Here is a 19,842-nt window from a genome sequence, read left to right on the forward strand (position 1 = left end):
TGTTGCTTCCAAGACGTCCCGAGAAGCGGCAACACTTTAACAAGAGCTTGGGTCAGCACAAAAGCACATGGAAAAAAGGAGCAACGAAACTCACAAAGTAAAACTGTAGAGCAGCTCAGCTTTCGTGTAGCAAACTTTGCTCACGCAGAGAGTGGACACGACAAAGCAACGCAGCACGCACAAGAAGAATCGGCGATTGCCGAAACCAGCAAAAACTTCGCTATTGACACGCAGCGTGCAGTGGTGGAGAAAACTCTACTGGTGTGAAAGGGAAGTTATTTATAGCTTAGCCGTCTCCTTCGTAGTTCCTCTCTCGAGCGCCGCCATCTTGCGAAGGCGCCTGGGACGACTCGGGGGGGGGGGGGGGGGGGGGCTTTTCCCGTCGCGTGTGCCCTTATGTAATCGGTCGTAAGGGCGTTCTTTGGTGTAAGCGATAAACCTTCGTGTGCTCCTATTTTGTTTGGAATGCTTTTTTAGGCTGTTTGAGATCGCGGACATATATTTTTATTGTTACTCAAAATCAGCAGCAAAAGAAAAAGTACAAAAATTTCCGGTGGGAGCCATATCAAGATAGCTGTGGACGTTGATGCGATCAGTATTGAAGCAATGTAGCGACACCATATTGCCTACAAGGGTTATTGAACTACAAGTATTGGACTACAAGGGCTAGTAGGTGATTCGTTATCGCGAGTGCACAGCGCGAAGGCAAAACGTGGACGTAGACAAGACAAGTACAAGCACTGACTACCATATTTTTTTTATAAATGAGCTGAACTTATACAAGGGAGCCAGAGAGCTATCGGAAGAACATATACTGTAGACGGAAAAAAAATCAGAGCAGTGGGTGTCATTAAAATCAACAAAGGATAAAAACCAAGAGATACACAAAGCAACGTATAGCTGAATCAGAATCGCCGGCCCAACGTGCGACTTCCCAAAATCTGCCACCGCCGAAACGCATCATATGTGAGGCTCCTCCTCCAACCCTTCCCTCTGAACACGCTGTGCCATCTAGCGCCACCATCGCGAAGTTTGCGTGAAGTTCTTTACATTGCCTCTAAGATTTTCCCGGTGGCGCGTCGCTTCCCATGAGTCGTGTACTTCAACCGTGCTTCTCTGTCATGATTGCCTCTAGACATGCTGCGCCATCTAGCTTGAGGATCCCGTGTGAATACTAGAGCTACTAGAGCAGCCGGCGGCGGCTCATGCATGCTTGCTCCCTATTCAGAAGGCGTTCAATGGCAGGGCGGCAAATGAGGCCCCCCCGTGGTAGCGTCGCTAGAACTGGGAGGTGTGAACAGTACGGAGAATTGTCCTTCCCAGGAAGTGTCGCCTTCCGCGATACCTCCGCTATAGGGAGTAACAGCGCACACAGACGGCGGCAGAGTGAAGAATCAACAGGACTCATCGCTAGTGTTTCTTCACTCTGTCCCCGTCTGTGTGCGCTGTTGCCCCCTTAAGTTGCTTTACGAACTAGCCCAGCAAGCCATCCTTGTGAACTTCTGCTAGGTTGAGATAGGGCGCTGTGGTCGGGGGCGCCGGGGACTGGTCAGCCGTCGAGATAAGCAACAGGCATTAGAGTACTCGAGCAAAAAAAAAAAATCCAGGAAGAGATTGATAGAACCAGAGCCGTTACATTCATAGGTGACCGCGCCACGTACTTTTGCAAAGCTACGCCGTGTTAACGTGCTTTAATTATTAAAGATGCCAGCCAAAAAAAAGACTCAGCCATAATGTTTTGTGCCTCAGTGCAATTCGGGGTATTATTCTCTGCCGGAACAAATGTACTTTTTCCGTGCACCCGCATGCAAACCACAATTTGCGAGATGAGAGGAGGCTATCAGGCTAGCGGGGTGATGTAGATCTAAAGGACCATTCCCCTGTGTGGGCACTGTTGAGGATTCTGCAACAAAATAAAGCTCAAGAGGAAGGTCTATTGTTACAGCTCCCATGGAGGCAGCGGAAGTGATGGTGAGACATATTCTAACTACACAGAGCAAGGCAGCGATGCGCGCTTTGTGTACTATATTGCAGGCAACGGTAAACGAGCCGGGTTCTTCCAATAAACCGAATTGCGCAGGTATGCATGCAATGTGCCTAGGGATAGACAGCGTCGCAGCGGAAGTCCCCACTGACATATTTAAAGAATGGGATCTTGGAGGGCTTCTGCCTGTAGCCGCCAAAGTCACTGTACAACTTGATTCATGCGGTCAAAAGTAGGTTAACGTATGTTTAGGACAATGTGTACGCATTCAAAGGTTGTAAGACACCTATGTATACTGCAGGCACCAGCAGGCTATAAATTGGCTGCCAAGCACTGCACAGAACTAACCTGATTAGTTTGACTTCTTTTTTTTTTTCACAAAGACTGATTTCCTTTTAAAGGGGCTCAACCAAGCAGCCAGCGAAAATGATAATAATAAGGAGGCTGAAGCTATGCGCAACTGATGGCGACATCCACCAAAAATCACGGATAATTAAATTGCGGCTGCATAAAGTCATGAAACAAAGTTCAGTCTCAATTTCTCTTAACATTGAGCATATACTCTGGCTGCACGACTGCACGACTATAGGCGCCACACAAAGGTGTATTGAGAATAAGAGAATACATCAATGTACACGATCATTCGCACAAATTAGATAATTAGGTAAACGTCAGTGACGGTAGCAAGAAGAGAATGTCTCGCACGTTAGCGTATATAGGCTAATTTCAGAGCAATAAAACAATGACATATTGGCGAAAGGCACTGCCTTCCGTTTGGAACAACGTAGGGCTACTCTCCAAAACTAGCATCTATTTCGTGCTGAAGTGTGCCTGGTTGTTTTTTCCAAGAAAAAAAAAACAAAAAGCCCAGGAAATACGCGAAGTATGAAATAGATTCGCACTCGAACGCTGCTACTCAAGCGCCTCCAAGCAACTTTTGATTTTCCGGTGCATTCGTTTATCGCCGCATCGTACAATGTTTCGTCATGTAGCATGGTTCGAGAGGTTTCGCGACCTAACTAGCGTGGTGCGATAAGCGTCAGCATGTGCGGACGCAAGAATGTTTGGCTCGATCATAAGGCAGTCGGGATAGCTTTAACCTTCGCATATCACGAAACAAAGCTACAAAAGATATTCAAGAAATGTTAAAAAAAACAGTGCGCGAAAGAGCCCGTAAAAGAAAAAACCAGCTGTCGGAAGAAGAGAAAAGAGCTGCTCAGGAGTTTATTTCACTAAAAAGTAAACCAAAAGCACGTAAGGCGTCTCAGCCGCCCACAAAGAAACACGCAAAGGTGAAACTGGCCAAGCCATTTCCCCTTTCTGTCTCTTGAACTCTGGCAAAAAACAAAACAACGCAGTTTTTTACCTATTTCTGTCTTTGTCGCAAGCTTTTTTGTATGTAAGGATAGCGTGACATCATGAAGGTGCGTTAAACAGTAACGTTTTACACCTGTTTTACACCCCAAACGCACGCCGACCACGACTCCTCCGAACGCTCACTCGCCTCTCGCTCCCCCAACCCCCTCTGACGTTTTTTTTTTTTATATAATTTTTTTTCCACTTTCTCGCTCTCCCGCTCTTGTCCCCTCGTCTTAGAAACCGCGCCTAGCCAGTCAAGCGCCGGCGCTCATTTTCTTTTCAGTTTCTCCCTTTACAGACAGCCACAGCGGACATCGACGTGACGTCACTCCACTAACCCTTTAAAACTAACCCGCCGAGGATGACGAGGCCGCCTTTGACGAAGATAGGTCCTCCTATCGAAACGTTGGCCAGCCTTTCTGAGGCACCTTATCCCTGTTTATAATCCTTATACCTGTTTTGAGTGGTTATTTTCCACTGCCACTTGTAGCCCGTGCTCAAACAGGTTACCGTCTGAAGCAACAGAGGGCTTGCTTCTTTCCAACACTCGTGCTGTTGCTGCTTTGACCAACGACGTTGTAATCTCGCGGCAGACTCTGCCTATTTTTGCCTTTAGGGCGTCCGCTGTGGTAGTTTCGCTGCTATACACTTGCCCATTTGTTTATTCTCAGAAAAACCAACGAGGCAAAGCTGAGCACGAAAAATATGCTTGATTCGGGGTTGTATGAGGTGCCCTACAACTTTGCAATTGATATGTTTGCGATTCAAGCAATAAAAAAAAAGAGTTCACTAATTAAAAGCAATTCATTCATTAATACTTTGTGATGAAAGAAAGTCGCAGTTTCGCCCGAAAGGTGAAGCATCAATTGCGGTAGCAAATTAGCAGAGAGCTATTCGGAGTAGGGATAGTAGTTTTATCGGCTGCATAAACATGGACACATTCGCTTGCTAACTAAGTTAACAAGCGTGGTGTCAGCGCGCTCAAGCAAACATGAATAGATCACACTGAATGACCGTAGACAACGACTGTCAAAACGCTGGCAGCCAGCGCAGCCGCCGCAGCGGGAGAAGGTTCGCGCGGTGTATCGCTTCAACGGAAACTGAGCGGCGAATGCACAGCGCATACAAAGGTCAGAGCCGTGTGGAGATAAGAGACGGTGCGGGCGACGGCCACCGTCGGGCAAAGTGCAGAGGAGTTTGCAGAGAAGTTGTTGGCAGAGGAGAAGCTGCCCCCCGCCCCTCCTTCTCGCGCTGCCTTCCCGCTTTCTTGCTTTCGCGTGGGAGATTGAGTGACAAGTTCCCCTTACGCCCGGTTGCAAGATACGCCGTTGGAGCCGGATCACAGCGCCGCCCCGCCTCCCTCCCTCCCATTCCCCCACGGCCTTTCGCGCGACGGTCGCGTTTGCATTCCGCCGTGCGTTCGTTCTCCGTGATAGCGCGCGGGGGAGTTCGCCCTCGGTGATAGCGCGCGCACCCCGCGCGCTTTCGCTCGCGTATACAGCGCGCGGCGACGATTTTATCGCCCTTGGAATCTATACGGAACCTCACGGCGACGGCGACGCCGACGGCAGAAATCCGGTTGAAGTGTCCATATAATTGCTATCGCAATAAAAATACTGGCTGTAAGTACACACGACTACGGCTACTATGCAGTCGGTACGATTTCTCTTGCGCTGATGTGTATTTTTTTTATCTTGGTCCAAGTTAACTGTGAGACCCGGTATATATATGTTCGGCAATGTAAATATGTGCACCTCTCTGCTCGAACTCCATACGGATATATAAATAAATAACGCATACATCAGCATACACCCTCCCGCCCTCTATGTACGCAAATAGAGCATTACCACGCATAACACATCCCACACCACGCTGACCATCATATAATGCTACGTTAGCGTTATATAATGCTCTATAATGCTAATATAAAGCCTGGTTAACCTCACGGCCTTTCCTTTACAACTTATCTCTCTCCCTGCTGCATGTATTGCAATAATATTTGGCTCGCATTTTCACGGAAGCCTTATCTACAGATCGGCATGTCTTTATTTACCTTGCTTAAAAAGTTTTTCAGGGACCGTATGAAATAAATACAAACATTTGAAATTACATTCGCAGCAAAACCTTACAATAAAAAATTCACGCAGAAATTCTACTGGAGTTGTCTAAGTGTGCGTAAGCATTGTGCCACTTGCCCATCTCTACGCATTGGGTGTCATTATCAATCTTATCAAACTTGATGCCACCAGCATAAACACTTATCAAGCTTTATCGGTCATTATCAATCTTATTGGATTGGACTACATATCCGACCCTTATCAACCCTTATCAGTTGTCATCACCCTTATCGGACTCGATCCGGCGCTTATCAACCCTTATCGCTCGTCATCAATCTGCGAAAGTGGATGCACACCGAAGCTGTTGCAAAACCACTACTACAACTGTTGGGGGGCGTATCCAATGCTTTATTCATGATTCGGACACTTGTTTTTGAGGTTGTTCTTTATTGAAACGTATCTTGTTCTGTGTGTTGTATGGGTGATTTGAATGAATGTATGCACTGTTCGCTTCACTTTGCTGAGCGCTTGTAGCCTCAGCCTTGCGGGGGTATGAGCCATTGCTTACGGGGGTAGGCGCAGCATTCGTCTTACGTAACGGACGGGCAGGTTTCTCGTTGGGTAGGTAAAGAAATGCTTACGCATTTACAAATCCAGATTATGCGAAAAAAGGTGATTATTATTCCCGGCAGGTCCGCAGGTAAAGACCGCAACAGTAATGTGGAAGAGCACCTGTTCGGGCAGCCCAACACGTACACTTTGACGAAGAGTTTGGCTGAATCCCTGTTGCTGGAAGAGCGAGGAGATAGGCCCGTCGCTATTGTGCGTCCTTCCATTGTCACTGCCTCGATGAGGGAGCCAGTTCCGGTGAGAGTGCCTTTCTTGTTCATATAGACAGTTTTCACGTAACTGCGCAGACGCAGCGTTTCGCCGTGACAGCAGCCGAATTTGGTGGTTACGAGGACGTTGTGCACTGCCTTAAACCGCTGCGATGTCAACCTAGCAGGTATTCGAGCCTATTTGTGTCTGACCACTGCCACCGCAACTTTTGGTTGCCAGAGAGCACAATTAGCTACGAGCATTTGTTGCGCTCAAAAAACTGGATTTTGCCGCTTCCTTAAAGGTGGAAATCTGCAAATCACAGTGGCTGGCCTGTAAGACAACTAGAACAGAAAACGTACATTTTAATCTCCTGTGCCAGACTGCGAACACCTACACTGAAATAAATGCAATAAATACATGACAAAAGGGTTGATAACGATGAAGTTAGGCGCCTAGAGAGATAGTCAGAATGTTAATGTCTGTGGCGATCCAAAACTGGGCTCTCAAATAGCTCACGTATCCTGTACACGCCCAAGCTGACCAAGCCTTCCACACCTTCCCAAGAACAATATATTAGCTTAGCGGGTTCATGAATACAACGGCAACGCTGTCACTAATAGATGTAGCGAGGTAAGCAAAAAGCCTGTGTCTGAACTGCACTTTTGCCGATGACGTTCACCAAAGCATTTTGAGCACTTGTGTCCACAAATATCATCCCTATAAGAACTCATCTAACACGTTTTCTTTTTTAAAGGGTTGGATAGACAATTATAACGGCTGCACAGGAATAATTGTCACGGTAAGTCACAACAAAATGCTTCGCCAGTTCCTGTGATCAGGACTGTAAATTATTCTACTGCATTCTAGCGTAACTGCACGCGTTATATCTAGTCTGCGAATGTCATCATGAGCAAAGCGATTCAACCTGTTCTTTTAAAAACATTTTCAGCTCGCTCTGGGGCTGCTACCCTCAATACTGGCAGGACAAGAAGTGCATAGCTGACGTCATTCCTGTCGATGTTGTGGCCAACATGCTAATATGCGCTGCTTGGCACACTGCCGTCACAAGGTGAGCACTATGATGTGTTCTTGCATGCACAGTCGACTTGCAAACTTGCAAGTATTAACCGCTAGCGATATATCTTCGCTGTTACACAGTGCACGTTAATGCAGCTTGCACCAGACTTGGAGTAACATCGTTTCCTTAAAATATAGATAGTCATAGGCACGCTCAATTGATTCGTAGACATCGAGTGATTTTACCAACAGGCTTGGTTCTTGAACACAAGTTGAATGACAGGCTGTCATCGAAAGTTCTTCAACTATAATATATTTCTGCGAATAAATTACATGTACAATGGTTCCACCTTCATCAAGAATGCTTACTTAAAATTAAGGTATTTCCTACTAGTGTTCCTTCTTTCAAAAGCCTAGTTGGGGCGACACTGCAAGCCTCACATTTCTTGTTATTTTCCCGCCTTTCGTTAAATATTTTTGTTCGTGAGGGATCTTTCGAAGGGATCGCCACGGCCTTGCTAGTCGCCCCTTTCAAAACCCTGCGTGTATTCGCTTTCAATCTGCTACCATGTCGTTGTCGGCGTGCACCTTAAGAAGAGTGCCATTTATGCGACGGCTAGTAAAGCGAAGCCAAAGTATAGCCGGCGTGAAGGCGGCCTGTACGTTGCGTACATCAATTCGTGTTCATTCCGTCAATCCCCTTTTTTGGCTAGACTTCCATCAAGATGCGAAATCAACTTTTCAATTCATATGAACTTAAATCATTTCACAGGACTTTCTAGTCCAAGGAAGATTTATTTGGAGCACATTTCAAGACGCAATGGTTCTGATACCATTGGAGTGGTGACCTCAGTGCGTGGTCGTTACGGTCGATAACTGACTGCTGAACGAGAGCAGCAGCAACGAGAGCGCAACAAAGAGAAGCCGGCTAGAATACTTTAGGGCAGCGTGATAATGCTAAAAGGTCGCAGGGCCTTCAATGTTGTGCAAAATCTTGGACCTCCAAAAATACTCAACAAAAATCTTCCCGCCGTAATTTGTCAGACAAATGTAAAGTTATAAGTTGTCGGGTACCACCAAGGACGCCAAGCGCACATGGATACCACGAAGAGAATGTTATCTGCCATAAACAAGCAACAGCTGCTTAGGCGTCACGCAATATGCAGTTCAGCATTCTACGCAACAAGCTACGTTCGTAATGTTCAACTAAAAAACTTGGAGGACGCTTAAGCTTAGCCTTTAATAGTGGAATGCGATAGCATTCAATGATCCCTGACTGCTTCTCATGCTTCCAAGCAGCTAGAGCTGATGTAACCGTAATGTTTACCTCCAAAAGCGGGCGGCGAACGCTATGCACGAAGGCGAACTTTCTCGTTCTTTTTTTTTCACTCTTAACGGCGTCCTCCAAGCGTCGTCCAAGTTCTTTATTTTTACCTTAATCATGAACCAACTTGCTCAGCAACAAGTTTTGTTAAATCTAGGAGCCTTATTAACGCGAGAGCGTTAAGGTCCCCGTGTCGCATAAAATCCGGTGTCGGCGTTAGCGGCGTTGTCTGTTAGTGAAAAATCATCCAGAAGCACACTTACTGAACTACGCAGGCCCTCCGCGCGGCGAAGACGCGTTACTGAAATATTTGAATTTCTCAAATTAAAATGCCTCAGAAAATTCGTAAAATACGACTTACACACAACCTACAGACAGGATAGCGCCAGAATGTAATTTGAATATACGACAAAACATAATTCAGTTACGCCGGAACTCAAACACAAACCCCTTTACCAGCTGCCGCTTGAGGTCTGCCTTGAAGGGCGCGGCATACCCCGCTCGGTTCCTTGCAACACTATCAAGATGGCGCTCGCCTTCGTGAATCCACGGTAGCGGCGGATCCCGCCGTGCGGGGTAAAAAAGAACAAGAAAACTAGCCTTCGTACATTGCATTCGCCGCTAGCGTTTGCTGGTAAACATTACGGTTACATAAGCTGCAGTTACCGGGAAGCTTGAGAAGCAGCCAGGGATCTTTGAATGCTATCGCGTTCCACTCTTAAAGGCGTAGTTTATGCGCCCTCCAAGTTTTTTTTCTCTTCTGCTACTTTTCGTTTCTCGGCGATGAGCCTTTCTTGCTGAGAGAGAGAGAGAGACAAATAGAGAAGAAAGCAAACGATATATGCAGGGCTTAACTTTAACAGAACATCCCGTCTGCTATCCTAAACTGGGTGGAAGCAATGGAAGAAGCAGAGCGTAGGAGAGGCCCCGGCCACCACGTGTATTTCGCAAAGGAGCACTGGGATTTGTGTACCAAACATCTGCGTTGTCATAGCAACTGCGCTTGTGAAGCTTTCGCTACTGCTCTCGCTGCTGCTCGCTGCCTCCGAAACGCGAGCTTAGATTTTTCAGCGCGGGTCTTTGTCGAAGCACGTCCTGTTCGCTAGGCAAGCTGTGTTTGGAGTATGGTGTGGGAGGTTCAAAGCTTTGTCTTAGGTTTTGAGTGTGAGTGTCAGCCAGCAACACGTAACAATGGCGCGGGTCTCCAACGTATTCTTTAGTGGGCCACGCAAAAAAGAGAGAAAAAAAACCCAACAACAACACAGGGGAGCACCTGCTTCACTAAATGTGTTACAGAAGTTTCATAGGTTTTTGTTCTCACGAGCGTGAGCCGCGCACAATTCCGGGACCTCGTCGCAACGCAAGTTCAAAGCTCGCGCCCATTTGCCCCGGCGAGCTGACAGGAGACGCAAAGGGAAATGGCACACCGAGTCGACAGCACTTGCTGTTTCAAAGGAGTGACGTTAGGGCCTCTCATTGATTTTGTTTGTTTCTTTCATGGTGGCGGGGGAGGAAAGCTACAGAGATGAGAAGGAAATAGGGACCCAGAGCACATGCGCCCGACCGCAGACATTCCACTCGTTCAGTGTACAGGACGACAGTTAAGAACACGCTGCGCTAAAGCCGCTTGCGCGGGTTGGTAGTTTCTTTGGATTGTAAGAAGGCCTTCGTCGCCCTCTCCTGCAGTTACTTACGAGGGCGGCATTCGTAAATAGTTTGTTCTGACAATGGTCAGTCAACCCAACCTAGAGAGGTCGCTAGCGACCACCTCTGTGCATGTTATCGAGAACAGTCACGCATAACCTGTTCAAGGGTGTCCTGACAACGAGAGTTTTGTACACCATTCTGAAATCAAAGACAAAAGAGATCATAAAGGCTCATTTTTCGGAGCTTCCTGCAGCAAGGATAAAATCAGGATAAGTATACACGAAGACTCGACAACATGGCTGGTTGAGCAGTGGTCGTCGGGGGTGGCGTAGTGGCTTTGGTGCTGTGCTGCTAAGCCCTTGTGAGCGGGCTCGAATACCGGCGGCGGCGGCCGCATCTCGATGGGCGCGAAATGACAAAAAATCCAGGTACCATTCATTGGGTGCACGTTAAAAAAAACCAGCTAGTTAAACTTAATCAGTAGTTCCACACTACGACATGCTTCATCCTATCGTGGTTTCGGCACATCAAATCCCATAACCTTTAAGTTTAACATTTGTGGGGTGAAGCAGACAACTTGTGGGCCTGCCAAAGCGATGGTGATCGGATGATGGCCACGCAGTCCTATTTATAAGAACACACCCGGCAACGTTCTTCTCATGAACCCTCGGTTGTGCTTTTCGTAGCCGTGTACTTGCATTTCCAACTATGGCAAGTTGAATACAGTGTGCCTTTTACTGATACTCTTGTGCGTCTGCCGTCAGCGTCAGCGTCAGTCATTTTGTTGCACTTGTAAAATTGTTCTCATTTGTCCACTTCACTTTGATGAGCTAGATATCCTATTTGCAGACCCAAGAACGTGAAGGTTTACCACTGCACCAGCGGCGCCCTGAAGAGCCGCACATGGGGTGATTTGGCTGATGCGACGCAGAAGAACATTTTGCGGCACCCGCTTCCAGATGCCATCCGCTTTCCCAAGTTTACAATGACAAGCAGCCAGCTGTGGCATGAAATGAACCTCTGGTGTGTGCATTATCTGCCCGCATGCCTCATAGATCTGGCGTTGCAGCTCTACGGACAGAAGCCGAGGTTGGTACCATGAACCTCACTTGACACATATTATTGCGGTCGTTATTCTTGTTCATTTCTATCTTATGTGTCTTTAGCAGTAATTTTATCTCCAGTAAACACCAAGTCGGCCGGTTCTGAGCGTCAAATTCTGTGCAGCAATGGGTATGGTTTCTGAAGCATAGGGTATTACAGCACACATGCGCCAATCTATTTCAACTTCATTTGTTTGACAAAAACTTCATGAGAACCATGTGTGCGGTCAAGAAAGCTGTACATTTGGTCTTTCTCATTCAGTGTCATTTAAACTTCACAGGGCCGCCTATGCCCAGCACATGATGTTTATATATTTCTATTGAAATTTATCGAGATTTTGACGCTTTCTATTCTTCTTTTCGACGAAAACAAACAACTCCAGCACAACTGAGATGACAAATCTAAATGAAGGGCATGGCAAACGATTGTTTATTCGTGAGCCTGCAGCAAAGAATACGCTTCTCCTGTTCGTCTGTTGGGGCAAGACCTGGGTAAAAGGCATTTTCGCACACGAAAAGGGCGCCTATCCCTTCCCATTCCTTTAGTTTTATTCGCCATGGAATTGCTCAATGCCCACCAGTTATACACTAGGGTTGCACTCACTGGGACACTTGCAGTTGGAAATTTCGCGCTGTGTGAACGAATGTCTCGTGCTAAGATTTGCCGCCGCACGAGGAATCTTTGCGTTGGCTTCTCAATTGTGCAGTGTTTAAGTGAAGGAACTGTAGACTCAGGAATTTAGATGTTCGCCTAATGCCTGCACTTCGCCTGCTGTTGTATGACTCGCGCTGTTGCGCGGTAACCTTCGCCAATAACCATAAGTAGCGGTACACATTAATTGATAGGAACATTTGATTCACGTGACTGTTTTATATATCAAATAAACACATAACTAATTTTGCAAGCCCTTCTATATATGGCTGCACTTCGCGCGTTTTACCGAACGGAAGAAGGCGCTGACCGAATGTACGAGAAGCAGGCAATGTTGGCGGTCCTAGTTCTTTTTCAGAAAAAAGAAAGCGGTGGTACGTTAGCCAGACAACGTGAATATGCCGCATAGTGTAGGCACTGTGTGTTGTTTTAATCGATAATTTTTAAATTGATCGGGACAACACATGGACGGGACAAATGTAATCTACCCGGCAGAAGTACGAACCTTCTTCTACCACCTTGCGCATAACCGTAGAACTTATTTGCCATATTCGGTGTGTCGGTGCTTCTAGTCATTGAAGAATTAGGGCTCGCTTTCGATCTTCCAGCCTCCTGGTTAGTGCAGACGGTAGAGCGGTCACCCTGGAAATGCGTTGTTTCCTGGTGGTATCCCCAGATTAGAAATTATTTTTATTGTGATAGAAATTATGTGGTCACTCCGGGCACATTTATGCCGTCGCCGTGAGATTCCGTACAGAGTCCAATGGCCCAGGCGGCCCCGCTAGCCCGCCCGGGCCGCCGTATGAAAGCCATCTGCGACGGGGACAGAGGCCTCCGCGCATTGATGCGAGAGTTCGCGTTGATGCGAGACGCAGCACAAATATGAATTCGCTCGCTGCTGCAGCCGCGCTTCCTCACACCAGTGCTTTGGCAGCGAGAGAGAGAGAGAGAGAGAGAAATAACATTTATTAGTCCCGAAGGAACTAAAGCCCAAGTCCGGGCCTCCTGGTAGGCTCATGCCTCCTGGCCCAGAACGTTCTTGACGTGCTGCACCAGAAGCGGCCAGCATAGTTTTTCAAACCTTCGTGGGGGAGTGGTCCACTCCTCCCAGCTGCCAGGACGCTGGTTGTGTGGTAATTTGGAAAGTATTGTCTTTTTCAAGATGGCGTTTTCAGGGCACTCCCACAAGATGTGTTTATTTGATGGATAGGCCCCGCACTGTTTACAAGTGGGGGAGCCTGGGTCCCTGTTAATATAATGCGTATAGTGTGGTGTGAGTAATGTGTGTGTTTGTGCTTTTCGTATGATTGAGGCGTCCTCCCTCGAATGCGTGTAGGATGGTGTGTTGAGAACTGTTGATGCTTCCCTGCGAGATTTCAAAATACGTATCCTTTCTTTCCGCGAGTTTCCGCGGTCATCGAGTGAGATGTTTTCATGTTGACTTCTGCGCGCGTGACACAATGCTTGTTAATTTAGTTAGTATGCCTATGGTTACAAGTTTATACGGCCGATAAAAGTACTCTAATTATGTCGTGTAGCTGTCCACTAATTTTCTATCACAATCGATGCTTCGCCTTTCAAGTGAAACTGGGACTTTTTTTTTCAATGGCGAAGCTTTCATTCTGAGATAGTCGTATGGGTTTCCCGGCAGCTTCGTGCTACATACTATGATGCTGTGACAACCAATTTTCCGATGAACTGAAATGACAACGTGATGAGCGATGTAATGCGAGAAAGCAAGGACTGTAACGTTGGGGGGAGGGTTGGGGTGTCTACGACAATTCTGCGCGGCCTGTGAGGTGGAGTGCCAACAACGGCGCATTTGGTGTGCAGAGTCTAGTAGCGATTTCGCATTAGGAGCATGATTTGTAGAAATGTAAGATGAGGTAGCAAACGTTGTCTAGTGGCATTGCGTTTGCACTACAGCGGAGACAATGGCAAATGACAGGGCAGCTTATGCTGTTCCTCAGGCGAAAATCTAGTTGTTTATTTATACATACATATATTTTATTAATTTATTTGTTTAGACATACATGAAATCATAGATACAAAATCCCTTTAATATCCCAATAAATACACTGAAGGAGCAGTAAAAATACGTAGAAAAACAGTGAAATAAACAAAGGACAAGACGAGCCCAAGCAAAGAAAAAAAATCGTACAGGCGTACGTGTTCGCGCGACCCCGTTGCGGGATCGCGCGAAGAATGCATCAGTTGGTCACTCAACAGGGTGCTTCCAGTACACGTTGCCGTTCCACCGCAATTCCGGAAATGTATTGACTTCTTCGGTTACGGTATCGAACGATTGCACAAATATCAAGTATATATGACCACTTCCTCAGACTAACTCGTATACGAAAGCTAGTGGCTGTGAAATCGCACGTCGCTTTCGACACACGAAGTTGCGATGTCTCTTAGCTGCACGCTGCTTACCACGCTGAAAGACAATGGGCATTCAATAAAAGCCAGTCAATGCGCCATAGGCTGAATCAATGTAGCAAGGCGCAGAATGCATCATTTTTTTCGGGGCGTGGGTGGGATAAACAGATGCGATGCAGAGAATGCTTAGAAAGGCGAAAGCAAAGAATGGTGATTCATGCTCACAATTTAAGTATGCAATATACTGTATAAATAGAGAAACTTGGGCAAGTTGGCATACATTATTCTTGAGAACCAGGTGCCAATAGATGAGGGACGCAGGTAGGTCATTTCTTCCTTCGTCATTCGTTTCTTGGCGCTTGATCCTCAGATGCATGAAATTTCCGGTGTTTTCTCGTGCAGGGTTACTAAAATTCTACTAGAATTATTAGGCTACTAATTAACTTTAACAACTTATTTTAAGGGAGCTAATATACATAAAGAATTGCAGTTTCGAGGTATGGACTGTCAAACATGAGCAAAAATGCACAGTTGTTCCGGTAAGTCTAAACAAAAGCGCCCCATGAGATTGGTGTCATCCACAAAATTCGTTAAAGTTGATATGTCTTACAAAGTCAACGGCTACAATTGGTAAGTGTAATATATGCCGTAAAGTATTGAGTTAGAAAGCTCATTAGTGGAACTTTTTGTTAATTTAAATTTTTCTTGCAAATAATGTGCACCTTTTCGATCCCCTAGCTCAAAGAGTAGGATTGAGCTACATACCATAGGCAATAAATACGACACCCTAAATGCATTATAATGAGTTCACTGACCGAAATTTTAGTGCAATAATAAACTGCAGCCCTAACACAAAGATACGTACGTCGCTATGTAGGAACTTCAACTGCGTATGAAGGGGAGAAATTGCTTAGGCTATGCAACTTTCGCAACATTGCTAATAAATGTTGTCTCGGTATAGCAATAAACTTTCCCTGATCTTTCCTAAATATTCCTCTGCAGGTTCGTACGCCGCTATCAGAAGATTCGTAACGCCATGGATACTCTGCAGTACTTCACCACTCACAGCTGGATGTTCAGGACCGACAATGTCTTGGATCTTGTGCGTGAACTCTCTCCCACGGATGCGAAGGCAAGTCCATCTGAAACACGTTGAGTGCCAATATGCGAAGTGGTGCGCGAATGTCTATTTCACTATAGCGCAGCGTGCGTTAGCCCATATCATGTTAAGCAGTCAATCAGGCAATGAATCAGGCGTACCGCTTTCACGGCTCATTCACCGCTGTCGTAAGTTGTGCTATGTATTTGCCATTGTAAAACATTGAGAAGCAAATAGACTCTTCATCTAGAGGCCCAGTTTTCTTAAAGAATGTCGGGGATGTAATACACGTTCTCTTGGAGGAAACGGAAATTCATGCGTTGCAAGACTGCGGCTTATTATTGCGTCCTGTAGGAGCTGTTGCAAATATATTACCTTTGTTGTCATCTTTCTAAGCGGACCGTACCCTAAACTAATGCACATGAACAGATTGAGCTCAATAAGAATTCAGGCAAGCGTAAGCGTCGACGCGCGATGCCGAGACAAACCTCGTTCTCCTCTTCTTCAGTCCCCTTGCTGTGCCACACCGTGTGGCAATATTAAAGCTTTCCTTGTGTTTCTGATTAGCGGAACTCTATCACGCTTCAGCAAACGGCATTGCCCTTAGTAATTTGGGTTGAGATTGCCGATATTCCGTTGATTGTTCGCCACAACAGTCTATAGGCATCCACCGCTACATGACACTACGGCTGTGATGGCAAATTGACCACTTGGTGACCTGCGTACCTTGGCGCACGCGTCACCGAGGCTTTAGAAGTCGGCGGAGCTCATGATCAAAGGGAAGACTGCTTCAGGCCATTGCGGCAAGCCCATGTATGTGAGGCATGTGCCTCGCCGGGGCCAAGGTTGATCAGTGAGCACACGGTGGCGATTGTAGCGAGAGGAAATGTTTGTCGAGTACTGTTATTGCGCCATTAGGCACGCAGTTAATGTTGTTTTAAAAAGTTTGGACACGAAGTAGTGTTTCGTTTACGCCAACGACTAAGCTTCCGCTTCTTCCACGTGAGGGCTATACATCGGACATCGCAAAGAAGCCAGGCGATTTCATTTGTAAGTAGAGAAAGATACAATATAGCAGCATAAATTACCGGCGTCAAAACCCCAATTTCATATTTTACTGCCCATGACACACTGTATCCAGTGATGCCTTGAAAATGCCTTAAAGGAGGATTCTTTACTTTTCAGCTGTTCAACTTCGACGTTCGAACCCTCGCATGGAGTCAGTATTGGAAAAATTACATATTAGGAATTCGGAAGTACCTGTTCAAGGCTGACGATGCCAAAGAACCTGACGCACGGAAACACCTGAAACGGTAAGTTCATATTAAAAAAAACACAATCAGTTGATGATCAGCGTGCCTGAGTTACCAAAATGATATTTCACGGGCGCTGCCGTGTAAAAAAGTGAACCATTGCCAAGCAAATGGAAAGTAATTGTGCGGTTTGTTCAAAAGGTTCCGAAACAATTATTATGATAGTAAAGGTGCCTTTGAAATGCTTGTTAAGATCCTCGACGGCTAGCGTACGCCTCTCGTCATGGCTGTCTACGTGATGCACCTGGTTTCCTAAAGCAGACCTACAGAATGGCGTAGCCATTAACATGCTCAGGGCGTATCACTAGGCTCTTCATTTTCATCAGGCTCTCTGCGATGTATCTACCGTATATTTCTGGTACTGCTTTTCTCAGAAGTTGGAGGAAGGGGAGAGGGGAGGGGAGTTTGATAGTTACGCTGGAAATCTGTTAGAGGCAGCGTTAGTGCATGTGAATGAGAAAAAATAAAAATACGAAGTTCCTTTAGATAGGGTTTCTCTCGCCAGCCACTGTAAGCTGAAATAAAATATTCCTTTAACATAGCCACTTACCTTTCTAATGAGAGAACAGGTTCTACACAAACGGGAACTGCAAAAGCCCTTTATGAGCAGTTACTAGCTGAACCTAGAGTCATAGATTAAAGTCACTTTTGCAGACCTATTTGGTGTCGGTGTCAGCACTGACGTCATTTATCGCTGCCTCATCGCTAACGCGTCCCTACTGTCTGCATTGCGTCCGTCGTCGGTCTTCACGGGAAAAAAAAGAAAATAAAGAGAGAAAAAATTAGGAAAAAAAAAACGCTGACGTTAGCTACCCACCTGCAACTCACAAACTTCAAAAAAAAAAAGAGGTAAAACCTCGCTACTTGTGGTTTGAATGGGATTGGATTGCTGGTAGCGAACGCCGATAAGGAGAAGTCCGTTATAGATCAAGCTCGGACGCTATGTATCATCAGCATAGGAACAAGCGAAGGACTGTCGCTGAAGCAATATTCGAGGCTGCGATAATAAGACGAGGTAAAAAACCCAACTTTTGATAGCCAATACAGATGGGGGACGTGCGTGAATTACGTGAGTAAATACGGTAGAAAGTATATTCTAAGACAGCAACTTCAAGTGCGGTGCACGAAAATAAAGTTCATGTGGTCACCTAGTTGCCTTCGACGCCTTACCACGACAATGTGTTTTTTTCCTTCGCAGGCTCTACGCCCTGCGCTTGTTCTTTCAGGCGCTCCTGTTCTTCTTTTTGTGGCAGCTGGTGACGACACCGGTAGCGTGGAACCTGTACTCTTTCACGAAGGCGGTTGCACGACGGACGTGTGAAACGCTACTCGTCATGCTGGATATGCTGCCCAACTAGTAGCAGGCACTGCGTATGCCTAAAACCTCATCGGCACCACTTTCCCAGTGGTCCCCAGTCCGTTGTTTTATGCTGCAGTATATAGTTGCAACTGCGGTGAAACTCGCAAAGCCTTAGTGACTTTAGTAGGAAAACTTCGAAGAAGTGTCACGCGACAATAATACATTTAATTGCTATAATGTATGGTGGATGGAAACGAATCCTTTGTTTTCGCCTTGTCTGCACCGCTTCTGAAAAATGTAATAAGCACATAACATGCAAAAAGAAACATTTTATCACGGCTCATGTCACCACCTGATTGCGCAGTTCACCCTCTCTCTCCGGTGAGGAGGAGAAGTACGCACCTGAAGGTTCTTATTTACTATGTAGGCACGATTGTTTAGCTGTTTTTCTAACTATTCAAGTAAACGCAAAAACCTTCAGTGTAAAGGCTGGAGAACCTACTGCAGGTATCTAAGCGATTTGTTTCCCCGAAGGTACTACCTGCAGGCTTAATTTTTGGAGCTTCATAAAAAGCGGTAGATATGTAAAAACGGTGTACGTCACTAGGCGATCTAGCGCAGTGATTTGTGCCACTGGTGATTTTGGTCACGCAGTGATTTTAGCAACGAATGGTCGTTGCTGCATGTAGACAGGGTATATGAATACGGCGTAGTGACGGTGATGCGTTGAACACGACCATCTCGGCCTCCAATTTGGCCAAAGCTACCTGCCTAGTGCAGTATTGTGCCCATGGAAGATAGCAATAAAGAACACATTGCCACTTCTGAGGCTCTCAGCGCTTTTGTTATAAAAGTACTGCGCAAAGGGCGAGGGGCTGCGCTGGAGAACGGTAATGCACCCGAGACGACATTCGAGGTTGTTGGCTTAGTGTCGCTGTTTGCGCTTGCGGTCTATAAATACATTCGGTCTGCATGGAACACGTATTCATTTGAAATCTATACAGGGCAAAAACTTCGCCGGATGCCAGCACCTAATTAAGTGGTACTTTTTCAAATCTCGGGTGCTTGCTTTGGACAACGACAGCTGTATTCACAGAAACAAATGGACTGAATAAAGCTGAGTGCACTAATGACTATTCCAATGAAGGTGTAGAGTTTAAATAAATACTACAAACTTCAGCTCAATATTCTTTGCTACTAATGTATTGACCCGCCATGGTGGCTTAGCGGCTACGGTGTGGCGCTGCTGAGTATTGAGGTCGCGGGATCAAATCTCGTCCGTGGGGGCCGGATTTCGATGGGGGCGAAATGCCCACCACTATGCTGTGTCTCATAATCAAATCAGGGTTTTGCACGTAAAAACCGAGCATTTAATAAATTTTTACTACTGCATTTGACTACAAGCAAAAAAAGAGAAGAATATCTCAGTTGGTAGAGAAAACGTTAAAGAAACTTGAGTTCCTCGCATTTCTATTACCTGCACCTGTTTTTTCAGCCCATGCCAACAAGTTCGCTGAAACACCATGTTTTGTCAATATGCGCCGACAGAGGGAAAATATAAACCTGCGACCGAGACGAAATCAAGCGTCCATCGTATCCATCGAAGCGAGCGATATAACTTGCACTCTAGCCCTGTTATATGGCGTGACATTGTCACAGAGTCACATATTCACCGCGAAGTAAACAAATGCACAACGTGCTCCAATGATGCGTGAACAGTCCTGTGGGACAGGAAGGCCCGTCTTGCAGGAAATTGCTCAAACAGCATGACTTGTACAGCCGCTAT

At 46.2% G+C, this 19,842-nt stretch overlaps 1 protein-coding gene across 1 annotated transcript in view; it reads left to right on the forward strand.

Moving 5' to 3' along the window:
• The window catches only part of LOC119448909 (fatty acyl-CoA reductase 1-like), a 45,571-nt gene extending 27,041 nt beyond the window's left edge, over positions 1 to 18,530 (forward strand). Inside the window, 8 exon segments of the mRNA XM_049666557.1 lie at positions 6,093 to 6,267; positions 6,977 to 7,021; positions 7,172 to 7,222; positions 7,224 to 7,291; positions 11,060 to 11,299; positions 15,347 to 15,476; positions 16,629 to 16,756; positions 17,955 to 18,530. Of these exon segments, the coding sequence (XP_049522514.1) occupies positions 6,093 to 6,267; positions 6,977 to 7,021; positions 7,172 to 7,222; positions 7,224 to 7,291; positions 11,060 to 11,299; positions 15,347 to 15,476; positions 16,629 to 16,756; positions 17,955 to 18,114 (997 nt within the window). The 3' untranslated portion in view covers positions 18,115 to 18,530.
• The last annotated feature ends 1,312 nt before the right edge of the window (positions 18,531 to 19,842 follow it).

This window comes from Dermacentor silvarum, chromosome 4 (assembly GCF_013339745.2).
Source record: "Dermacentor silvarum isolate Dsil-2018 chromosome 4, BIME_Dsil_1.4, whole genome shotgun sequence".
Taxonomy (NCBI): domain Eukaryota; kingdom Metazoa; phylum Arthropoda; class Arachnida; order Ixodida; family Ixodidae; genus Dermacentor; species Dermacentor silvarum.